Source organism: Leuresthes tenuis, unplaced genomic scaffold (assembly GCF_036924035.1).
Source record: "Leuresthes tenuis unplaced genomic scaffold, fLeuTen1.0.hap1 SCAF_20, whole genome shotgun sequence".
NCBI lineage: Eukaryota > Metazoa > Chordata > Actinopteri > Atheriniformes > Atherinopsidae > Leuresthes > Leuresthes tenuis.
The window spans coordinates 8,208,955-8,221,206 of record NW_027325374.1 but is presented as its reverse complement, the minus strand read 5'-3'; the positions used below and the strand labels follow the sequence as shown (position 1 = coordinate 8,221,206).

General features: G+C 39.7%; 1 protein-coding gene across 2 annotated transcripts; it reads right to left on the bottom strand.

Annotated features, from left to right (window-relative positions):
- Positions 1 to 313: 313 nt before the first annotated feature.
- sncgb (synuclein, gamma b (breast cancer-specific protein 1)) lies at positions 314 to 11,188 on the bottom strand. 2 transcript variants are annotated; one of them, XM_072373701.1, is made up of 6 exons: positions 10,862 to 11,188; positions 7,497 to 7,538; positions 5,803 to 5,930; positions 4,956 to 4,973; positions 4,101 to 4,142; positions 314 to 2,556 (listed from the first exon to the last, which is right to left on the bottom strand). In XM_072373701.1, exons 1-6 carry the CDS (start codon positions 10,980 to 10,982, stop codon positions 2,548 to 2,550), a joined length of 360 nt encoding a protein of 119 aa, XP_072229802.1. In that variant the 5' UTR covers positions 10,983 to 11,188; the 3' UTR covers positions 314 to 2,547. The 2 variants fall into 2 exon arrangements, with proteins under 2 accessions (XP_072229802.1, XP_072229803.1); XM_072373702.1 differs by lacking the exon at positions 4,956 to 4,973 and having other exon boundaries at positions 10,862 to 11,184.
- Between the last annotated feature and the right edge of the window lie 1,064 nt (positions 11,189 to 12,252).

Genomic DNA, 12,252 nt, shown 5'->3' with positions numbered 1-12,252 from the left:
GTTGTGCAGTTTGTGCTGAGTATCTTTCAGATGTCAACGCTATAGTAACTGAGGTTTTGCCTTTTTCATGCATCATTTTGAATTTTGTTTCCTGCTGGAGCTGTTTCCTCTGACTTCATTCCTGTCCCCCTTTAACATTATCTGAAAATGTTGAAGAGTTACACTGTTTTTTAATTAATCTGATTGATATGACACATTTTTTCCAAAAATATTTATTTGTAAGTTTCAGGCAAGTCGAGCTGTCAGATGAATGTTGTGAAATAGAAAAACTCTCCGTAAAACTCTCTGTTGAATAAAATCCCAACACCACTGCTGGATTTCAACAAAACCTTTTTATTTCCACTGGTACAGTTTATAAAATCAGCGAGTCTGATTTGATGCCAACTTAAACATGGTGCATGATTTGTGTTGGTATATTTGTGGAGGGATTAGTGTTTGCACGTTTTGGGTGAGCTGTGTGCTTGTGTCAGTATAAGTGTTGTGTAGTATGCTTATCTGTGAGGTGTGGGTGTGGGTGTGTGTGGGAGTGTGAGATTGCTTAATAAGGCAACATGCAGTCATCAGTTTCCATTGGCCTCAAAGTAAAAACACACAAACCAGCTCAAGACAAACATACACGCACACTTTGCTGGCTGAACCTGTTCTATGATAACACACACATGCACGCACACACATACAGCGCATACGGAAACACACGCCGATGGGAAGATTCGCCGTGAAAAGTGGAATGACACTGGGTGACAGGAGAACGGAGGCATCTTATTGGCTGAGACGGTTGAGGGGTGGGAGCTTCAGAACAGTCAGACTAAAAAGTATCCTAAAAACATCTACGTATCCCAGAATTTGAGCAACACATAAAGCTGAGCTATGATGAAACCCAACCTTCTTTCATCTTCTTTTGCCATCTCATTACATTGATGAATACATTTTTTTAAATCACAAAATCCTAAATAACTAACCAACAAACACCCTAGTTGCTCTTTTCTCTAAACAGCGTGCAACCCAGTTTCACAAATCAACCAGAGAAGAACAAAAGGTGATTGTGTCTCCTCATTAAATTACATTGGGTTCATTGTTCGCCTCTTTGTTTAGTGTTTTGTACAATTCCCTTTTAAGTAATATTCAATATTAACAAAACAAAAAAAGGGGGACATTTAAAACTGAGCTATGTGAGAAGTAATGATGAAATATGCATTATCCACATGTTTGCATGTTAAATAAAGTTCTCTGTCTTGAGGAAAAAATATGTCATATGTCAGCAACTTTGGTAAAAGGAGTTGGTTCATGTGGAAGAAGAAAAAGAAGAAGAAGAAAAAGAAGTTGTTCATGGCTTCTGGAAATTCTTCAAATTTTGACCAAACAGTAACTTGGACCTGATGATAAAGTGAGCACAATCTGTTCCTCAAAAGTCACTGTGACTTTACAAAAGACGTTTTGGGGCATTCATACACTTGGTGACATCATTTGTTTCACAATAAGGATTCTATATTCAAAAGGTCAACTTTAACATTAAATAATTTGATTGAGCCAAACACCTGAAACCTGACTGGCTGGCTGATGTAAATTTGAGATGTGTTGATAAAGTTTTAGTAGTAAATAACAAATCAAATCATTGAGATATCAGAATCTGGCCGTTTGCAGGGAAGCCCCCTTTTCAGACAAATCTGATTGTTCAATGTTTCTTCTTACTACAATTTAACTTTTCAAATGTTTAATGTTACGGAGACATATTTAAAACTGCTTATGCTTTTTCTTGTATCATATCACACAATCCCTCTAACAGTTGAGATAAATGAGTAATGTATATCACTTCCACTGATTCTAAATGCTGCGGCAGAACACACACTAAGCAGTACAAAGCTACACAGAACAGCTGCTACTCTACAATTAACAACACCAAACATCTGCTCATGCGGTCTGCTGTAACTAACTACTGCACATGATATCTGTCCTCAGCGAACAATTCCCTGCTCAAGCCCCTGGAGATTAATTTTGTACGCCAGCAGCTACACATGCACACAAACTAGCACAGACACACTGTCTGCAGCTCACACACCCTCTCAAGACCTCCTCAGGCACACTATGATTTCTTGTTTTTCATGTGGATTGGCTTCTCTGTATGTGGTCTGTGCTGGCATTTATTATATGTACTGTATGTGAGTGTTTCATGCCTGTGCCTAAGCAAGGTTTGTCTCTTTTTATTTGTGTGAACGTGTGTGCTTGAGATGCTGCTATGGGTTGGCAGGCATGGGGTGGCAACAACATGGAGGTTCATAGCAGGACAACAATAACACACAAACAAGGCGGGGTTGGACAGGCGGTGGAAGAGAAGCTACAAGCTGCAGAAAATCAGAAGGAGAGGAAAGAGGGTGAGGACAGGTGGCAGTGGGAGGGGGCATCAGGGAGAGGGGCTGAGGTGCAGCATCCGGAAGAGTCTGTTTTAGTTGATTTTGGTTCCGTAAAGTCACAAAAAAATATGTAGGACATCTGGAGTCTGGTACAGCGAGGAGAGGAAGGCGAGGGGCTGCTGGAGGGTCCTGAAGATGATTAATACCCCTGGAAAAAAATGGACAAGGGGTGGGCAAGCAAACATTAGTGGTGGAAGCGATAAAGCAGAAATTCAACAGAGTAATAAAAACATAAAGTCTGTGGTTAAAATGGCTCTCTGCAGATAAAGTGTTAAAGACAATTTTGAGATATTGAAATAATCCCTTATTATCTATGGAACCTGCTAATTCTTGGCCGCAAAATTCTTTGGAGAAATATTGTATATCTTACTCTCTACATATGTGTTAAACTGCAATAACCTTCAAAATTAGGATTAGATATGACCCCCTTAATGAAAAGTACTTAATTTGTGCCCTTTGTCCAATGTTCGACTTAAATTTTCACTCCAAATTCTTATGTGACCTCCATGTCAGAGATAAGGGTGGATGAAAGGGTCAAAAAGACCATATCATGTCGGTGTAACCACTGATCCTGCAATGTGAAGAGGAGCCTTAAAGTGTAGTACCACTGATGGCCACTAGACAACGGCTCCAAAATTTCTCTGACTCCCTATTCTTACTCAAATTGCATCAATATCTCTTATTATATACTAAGACAAAAATGTATTTATCTTCCACAAGTGTCATTGTGGCGTCATTAGGCAGAGTACATCCTCATCATCTCACCAGTTGTCTGTTAATTTTTTAATTAGGTTGATATTTGGACTCAATGATAAGTGACATACATTTGTCCAATCAAATTTGATGTGTCAGTGTCCAGTTCTGTCTTCTAGTACAAATTAAGTCAAATGAGGTTCCTAAAAGACCATGAACTTGATGGCAAATGTGGAACTTGAGGCTTCAATTTGGCAGTCTCACACATGGAGAGTGGCAAAAAAATCAATGTTGACTTATTCTTTTTCATTCCATTATTATTTTATCAATAAAAAAAATCAGTTTTCAGTCATGATTAATTTTAAAACCCAAAAAACTGTCAGAAATGAAAGAGGAGAAGACATTACCTGGAGTTTTACAGCATATACTTCAGGATTTTTATGTAAACTATATATTAATAAACAGTAATTATACAGCTTTCTCATACATTTACTAAACTAGATAATATTTCCTTCAAAAATATATTTGATAATATATTCCATAGAATTTAAAGTTTTAGTGAGTAACATTTAGGGTGAGCTAATGGGTGAGCTAAGTGAGCGAATAAAAATACATCAGAACATGAAATTTCTATCCAAAGAGGCTGCACATTGCCCTCTACCATGTAGTACAGCCATGTCAGTACAGTGGCCCAGAAGAAACAAACCTAACACAGGCTCGAGTGGGCATATTGTGTTTGACCACTTTTCGCAGCCACCATGAGGGTCGCTAAGGGGTATTAAGCTATTTGCAATTTGAAGATTTTACACCTGGATGTGACTAAATTCAACTTACTGGACCTTTATAGAGAAGCATGTAAGGATCACAATGTACTGTGCATAAGTAAATGCATTACTTTAATTACCTCTGACCTGCAGCACTTTGCCAAAAGAGTCAACAAATTTTTTTTTATAATTGAACTTCTGCTTTTAAAACATTTCCTCAAACTTGTTTTCTTACCTCTCCCCCTTCCCCGCCCTGCTCCATTCCTCCGTACTCTCCCTGTGGGAGAAGAAGACAAGAATGAGACCAAACGACATAGTCAAGAGAGGTAGAGTGGACCGCAAGAATGAAATAATGAGGTGATGGCAACGTTGTGGCCTCAGATGGCCTCAGCAACTGTCGAGCTTTCATTTCATAATCCGGTTTGGACACACACACTCAAAAAGACATGCTGTGTGATTAAATCAGCTCCCATTAACATGCTTAAGAGTCTATAAGAGGTTAGTTAGTCTGTTATAGCTTTGTAGCTTTGTAGCCTTATTCAGCCTAAGTTGTGCGAAAAGCATTTTTAATGTAATCACTGCCTGCTCCGATGAGCTGGAGATGTGGCCACAAAGGGTCGACTTGGTTAGAAATGATAATTTTAGTATAACTGTTGCCTAAATCACGCAAGTTAGAGAGCTTTAGAGAGGAAAATGTTTGCAACAATCAGAAAATGATTCTGTAATGGTTACTTATCTTATGTAAGCCTTGTCTTTGAAACCACAAAAACGGCAGGAGTTTACCAAATTTAATTCAGGAAGCATCACAACAGCTTCTGTCTCTCATTTTCCCTCCCAATGCTCACTGCTTGTGTACGATTACTGTAGCAAATGCTCACCAGTGCAATCCAATGCAAAAACCCGCAATACACCCTACTTACCTTTAAACACGAGGATTCTGCAGGTGTATTGCAGGAATATTGAATTGAATTTTACAGGTGTATCTAAAAAACAGTTTTCATGCATGCAGAACATCCTGTCCCTGTCTCCCCTTCCCACTATCCCACCCCTGGATGATCTATGATCCCCTTTTGCTCAGTCCAATAGGCACCTCGTATACAGGCTCCTCCTATCAGAAAAACACAAATGAGACACAAACAAAAAAAAAAACAAAAGGTGAGAACAGTAGCACAACACAACAATGACACACGAGGCAAAAGCCACAAGGAATAATACAGAAATACTCTCAAAGGCATGCAAGACGCAAATGTTAAATGTAAGTACATTTAACATCTGACAGAGAGGTCAACATATAAGAACAGAAGAGAGATGATCAGCTGTTAAGTGTTGAAATTGAATCAGTTGTTCATTGTTTAAAACAGAGCACATACGTACAAACAGTGCAAATACATTTTTAGCTTGTGTAATCCTAATGGTTTCATTCTCTTTACCAAGGGTGGAAACTACAGAGAAAATTTTTATTAAATTCTAAGACAGAAGACAGATTGTTCTCTCTGTTGTATTCTGTTGTACTGACACACACTCCAAAACCGCAGGACCCCTTGTTCCTACCCAACTGGGTGGTGATGAAATAATTCTTGCGGTTAAAACTAGACTCTATCTTATATGTAATTTATTTTTAGTAGTTTTGCAAATATTTTTGTTGTGTGCAGCCCAAATGTAGCCCACTTATTCAAAGCAGAAGTTATTGATATATATATATGTAGATATATATACATAAAAAGTGGAACTGTAAATATATATATATATAATAGGAAATGGCTCCATCTTGTGGCTTATGTCAGAATAGCAGTTAAAATATCCATTAATATCACCTCTGAGTTTCTTCAGGATTTCCATTTTTTTGTGATAAGAGCTTCTACACAGTCAGCCCATATTTGAGACAAAAAAAACCATGGAAACAGGTCACATTATTCAATGTTTCCATGGTAACTGACCTGGTTGACCAGTCCGGTTGACGCAGCGACATTCTCGACCCCCTCCACGGTCGCCTGTGACACTTCGTTGGCCCCAGCAACCGCCGTGTCTCCAACGATGTTGGCCTGGTCCACGGTCCTGTTGGCCACTGAGCGAAGGAAGGTCAGTTATTAAACTCACACGCACCCACACACAGAGCAAACACAATTCTACGCAAGGTTTTTCGAAGCTTTATATTGTCTTCACATGTATCAAATTGTTGTCTATTTAGTTTATTACTTTTTCAAAGTAGTAATTCTTCAAACTTGGGTTAAATGAACATTTACGTTTTATAGCCTCTATGCATGAAGGAGCTGGGGTCACCTGAGAGGGCAGATCTGAGGTTGAAAGACCTGAGACACCTCAGGTTACATACTTGATGATGTGTTCATGTGCATCTGAGTTTGTAAAATGCAAATTTCTAATCAACCAATTGTTTCAGCAGTACTTTCATTGGATAGTTTAACCTGCACCAAATTATGTATTCAAGCACTATTCAAACTATTTTAATTACATGGTATATATAAACGAAGACTGTCAGGTAGATGTAGGGGACTGGAATAAAGAGGACACTTTCCAGTGGAATATAGATCAGAGACGTATTTAAAAATAAATGTAGTTACATTTCACCTAACGGTTGGTGAGCACTCAATGTGTAGCTCTGTGCAGCAATATAGCTCAACAATGTTTTGAAACAGCATCTTTCAGTGTGATGAGAAGACACTTTAAGCATGATGAGTAAGGGAGACTGTTGACAGTTGCAACTCTTTTTGTATTTTCCTCAGTTACTCAAAGACTAATTGAACAATAAAACTCACATATAGTAAAAATTTTAGTTGGCATCTAAGTGCGATTATAATTTGAATACATTTATATATAACACATCATTCACAATATTCATTTGACCCCAATGCAGGGATGGAATCCAACATGTTGATAACAATTTACAAAATGCCTATAATCAACAACAACAAAAACATTTAATAAGTAATATTGATAAATAGAAACATTCATGACTAATAACATTAAATTGATTTTAAATATTTTGTGACATGTCAGAGTTTTGTATGTTTGTTGTGTTGGTGTGCAGATGTTACAGATGCTTTTCCATTTCTCTGAATGTCAGAGCAAGACAGGAATAACCAGGTCCTCCTGGATTTGGGATACAGCTACCTGTTCTATTCTTTATAACCAAAATATTAACACAAAAATGCCTATATTGAACTAATAACTAAATTACTTTAAATGTGTGGCCTGCTTTGATATGACCACTTGGATTATCATCAACAGCCCCACTCAACAATGACAAAATTTGTCACTTAGAAGCCAACACAACAGGGTAATAAAAATGAGTAAGGTATGACAAATTCCTTCCAAATGTCTTGACAGTGGAATGAAATGTCCCATTCCTTCCTAACTAATTGCTTAACCGCCCCACCTCAAATACAAAACACACTCTCTATCCTGAGTAACCTTCAGTGACCCACACTGTTTTTGGAAATTCTGACTTCTGAGGTTTTGATTTTGAACTCATAGATTATGCTTTCATGCACAAGAGCTGACAAACTGTGGGGTGTAAACCAGTGGAGAATAGTAGCCTCGGATTTGTGCTGTGGGATTAATGTGAGCATAATGCGATTATACAAACTGGGTTAAAGTATGGGGCTTCTCTTACCTGTGTTTACTGATGACACAACTCCCTCCTTTGTCTTGCTGCCTGCAGACCAAAGAAAAAGATGATATTTATCTACAGAACTAATTTACTTTGAGAGGAGAAAAATGACATATTTTACATTTTCCACTTTGAATCTTTGAAGAGTCTTTTGAATCATTTGGTCTTTTCACCAGGGATGAATGTGGTCTTTCCTTTCTGTGATAACCTATTCATGAAAAGTGCTATAATATGCTGCACAACACAATCACCACATGACTGAAAGAGGTACAGCTGCTTCAAAGTTGCTTGATGTATTAGTGTGTTCTTTTCTAATCTTAAGTAAGAGTAACATGGTAAAAGTAAATACATTTGCTTTGTAATTTTGGACATTTCTCAACTGCTGACACTCCTCTACACACCAACATTATATTGCAGTGTGCATCAGATCAGCAGTGTCCATCACCATCATCATTATCACCACCTTCCAACCATGAGATCTCAGTATTTTCTGTTTTTAGGAGCTTTAAAAAGGAATTGACATCTTGGAAATATTTTCATTGGAAAAGCACCTTTTTGGGAATTCTACCACGTTGCGCAGTCCTGTGCTCATTGCAGGATGATCCTTAGCAGATTAAGCTGTGGTTATATAATCTGACAGAGTAAAGGGGTGGAAGGAGGGAAATCTATGCTCTAAAAAATGAGAGGCAGTAGTGGGAGGAAGGGAGAATATATCTGCAGAACAACACCATTTGGAGCAAACTGAGCATGCTTTCTTTGGACTGTCACACAGATGCAGATTGTACCATTAACAGTTTCCTACATCCATCCGTCCTTGCTGCCTTCTGCTCCCCTCCATCTCACTGCACGCTCTCTGTGGTACACAAGCCACGTGCCTGAGTGCAGAGCAGTACTGCAGGACAGCACACACACACACTGCAGTGACACAGCTTCTTTTGCTCAGTCAACCGAGGGAGCCCATATCTATATTTGAACCAGCCTCCATACACAGCTACATATATATAGAAACTATATGTATAAACTATATATATATCTATGGAAATTGAGCACTAAACCTCTTAAAAACCATATCTAAATCTCATCTCAACTAATTCAAATCATAGACACATTGAGATCCCAGCAAAGGTTGATACATGAGGCTCTGCTGATCAGACAAGTAAACAATTGCTTAAATAATCCTTGTCTTAAATGATAAACCGGAAGAAATGAAGATTGTACGTTTTACTGGGTTTCAATTCTTATTCCTTTTATTAAATATTAATATCAAACATGCAAAAATATGGCTCTAATAATTCTTTTCCAGAGGAGGATTTGCTCTTTATCGGGCCCGATTAGATGAAAGCTCTGACAGATCTAATCCAAAAGCATTTGCAGGAAAGTAAAACATTTAACAGATGCACGCTTGCTTCCTTTACAATCACACACAAACACACATATGAAAAAAACAAAGCTGTTAACGGGAGGTCGCAAGCTGAGGGCCTGTACAAAGCCCCCTATGTAATGCTGAATTACTAAGGAATTTACGTTGATTTCATCTGAACTCCAGTAACACGAAGAATCTTTTTTATCTTGTGCTATTTTCAAGATTATGCAATCTTTAGTTTTCAGGGTGTTGCATTTATTTGTCAATAAAAAGACAGACATGGCCTTAAGAAGCCATTACTGATTTGTCAATACACAGGATATGAATATTCATAAAATAAAGGTATGAATAGAAACCATTCCACAATAATTCCAAATAAAGTCATCATGGAGACACGATTTGGAGCTTTTTTGAGGCTGCATGTCCATACGGGATATTAATTTAATCTCTGAACACGTCCTGCGGTTTGTCCAGGTCTCACCTCTATATGGAAAATTGTTACTGTGTATTCACATGCTGATGTGTGCACTCGGCTGCAGGCAGATACAATGGTTTTATCCCAGCCATCGACCTTCTTCACTTCAGCGATCACACCTCCTCTCCCTCTTCTCTTCCTGCTCCACTGATCGGCTTTTTCATTTTCTAATCTTCCCTCACCTGAGCTTGTCACTGGTCTCTATTCTCTGGAACATCCAGGTGTCATTCCCACCTCCTTCATCCCTGTAATCCCGCCATGTCACCTGTCTTCCTCTTCCTGTCCCTGCATGTTTTCATCAGGAGCCACGGGACTACATGCTCAAAGCTTTTTGTGACATAACACCCCTCCCTTCTCTCTTCTATGTCCCTGCATCCCTCCCTCTTTCCCTGGGGTGGGGGTTTGTTCTAAGAGCTGTGGATGGACGATGGTGGTTTGCCGTCAACCAGCACAAGCTGAAAATCCAGCATGCTGCAGCACCACAAACATACATGCATACACACGGTCTTGCTTTAACGCAAATATAGGAGGAAAAAAGGGTGGGAAATCAAGTTGCTGCAGTGCCCAGTGATTCAAGTGATCCTTGTCTACATTACAATATCTACATGATTGTGTACAGCACCTTTAACACTCCCCTCCCTATTCTTTCAGCTTTTGGCACTGACTCCTAGAAGCACATTTCTTCATCATCATGATTAAGATTTGGAAGCTGCGGTGTGACGTCAGTGACAGCACTGAAAGAATGGGCTGCATATAAAGACCAGGACTTCCACTTCCACTTCCACTTCCACCCCCTCCCCTCTCCCCTCTCTCTGGTGGACTAACCTTGAGATCTGACGCAGTTGCTGCTTTAGCTAAAATAAAAGCACAGGAAAGAACAGCAGATGCACAAAGCAGCATCAAATATATCAACGATCTTCCCGGGTACGCTTTCATTTGTTCTGAAATATCTGCGCATTTATCTTGAAATGGGAAGCCAATAGAATGATGCATGAAGTATATTTTTAAATATAGATCAGGTCGATGACTCAGGGGCCTTGCTGCATTGAGTCGATCACTGGACGTCCCTCTGCAATCAGCTCCACAAACCATTGATTGTAAATAATGCTGGACAGGTCATAAAAGCATATTTGCAGGTGTCTGCAGTGTCCTTCTTTCCTTCTCTCTTTTCTCGTGATTCTTTTCTATCCTTCGCAAACCAGTATCCACCTTTTCTTGTCTAGCTACAACTTTTTCTATCTACCCTCCATTCTAGCCATCCATCACTGTTACAGATCCCACACCCCCTGCCCTGCAGCAGTCCTGCAGCAGTATCCTGCCGGCTCTCACTTCTTTCCCATCTGCCTCCTCTTCCCTCTGATCCTCTCACTTCTCACGAGTCCCAGACATGGACACCCATGAGACCCCACATCATACAATGCAGAAATACACGAGGCAATTTCACAACACACAAAAAAGTGGAATCCATCCCCCCAAAAAATGTGTGTCTCTTTTTATTCTGCCGTTCCACAAACAGAGGGTGTTACGTACCTACATACATCACCCCTTCCTTGGTCTTGGCAGCTGCCTCCTCCATGCCTGCTTTGGTCTTTTCTGCGGCGGCCACGACCCCCTCCTTGGCCATGGAGAACCCCTTCATCAGTACATCCATCGTGGGCGACAAGACGGCTGGGCTCCCCTGCTCCAAATGGACCTGGCTGGCTGGCTGGTGCTTACAGTTAATGTGCAGAAGAGATGATGTGAGATGTCAGAGTGCGTGTTTGCTTTTGGCTCCTCCTCCCTTTGGTGCTCCAACAGAGGGCTGAGAGCAATGCACAGCAGGGCCACAGCACGCAGACTGAGAGAAAGAGGGAGGAGGAAACAGCCGTTATGCACGAGATGGAGAGAAGAGGAGGAGAGATGGCTGGATGCTGCAGCATTTTTCAAGCCATGCAGCAACCCCGCCCCTCAACCATCCCTCCACTCTCATCCATCATTCTTTACTCATACTCAGCTTAGCCTCGATCTTTCTGTTTGCATATTTTGACTGGCGTGTTGCTCTGAAGACACCTGTCTAGGTGCTGAGTTGTGCACTGTTACATAAGCAGCACAGCTTCAGCACAAGAGGCGAAGAGGATTTATTTTCACGTCATACAACGGGTGAAATTTTAGCATGTAATCTATAATACATCACTCAGCCTGCCCCAATGATGCAGTTCCTTCTGCAACATCAAAGTACTTATAAATGGAATTGTTCTCAGTGCTGCAGTTGGCAATGTTATATATTCTTTATATGTGGCATAGTAGCATCATGTCTTCTGACAAAGATGGCATGTGAGTTAAGCCTCAGTGTGATGAGTTTCATTTAATAAGCGAGACAAGGACAGTATCTCTCTGTTTTGAGAGAGAAAATGCTTCGTCATTCCCACCTGAATGGGTCACAACTCCTCTTTTTCTCCTATATCTGTCAGCATAGTTGTTATTTGAAGACCCTTTTTTGTGACAATAAGTTAGATTTGGTCAAATTTTGAAGATTTTAATTGAAGAGTTGTTTGGCAAAAAAAAAACTGGGGACCAAAATAAAAAATCTGTTGCTGAGTCATTATCCTATCTGCATTGCTCTGTGAATCTGAAAAAACAAAGATGGTTGCACTGCCTTCTGATGGTCACAGCACATATGACAACAAGACACTGTGGCAGAATTTAAAGGGATTATTCAGGCTTTAGTGATTTTAGTAAGCTGATTATAAGATATAAAAGCAACAGTTTTTGGCAGTGTTTTGGAATGACATGCCATTTGAACAAATCTGTTTCTGTAATGTTATTTATTGGTATTTCAACCAAGAGAAGCAACAGTCAAGCCTTAGTCAAGACTCAATTCCTCAGAGAGAGCAGCCATGGTGAGAAGAAAATAGTAAGTCACAGAAATAAAAAGATACTTT

Coding starts and splice junctions, on each gene's coding strand:
- sncgb (XM_072373701.1), bottom strand. CDS start 10,982: ATGGATGTACTGATGAAGGGGTTCTCCATGGCCAAGGAGGGGGTCGTG. Junction 7,539..10,861: donor GGAAGGGGTGATGTATGTAG/GTACGTAACACC, acceptor TTTGGTCTGCAG/GCAGCAAGACAAAGGAGGGA. Junction 5,931..7,496: donor TGTGTCATCAGTAAACACAG/GTAAGAGAAGCC, acceptor TCCTTCGCTCAG/TGGCCAACAGGACCGTGGAC.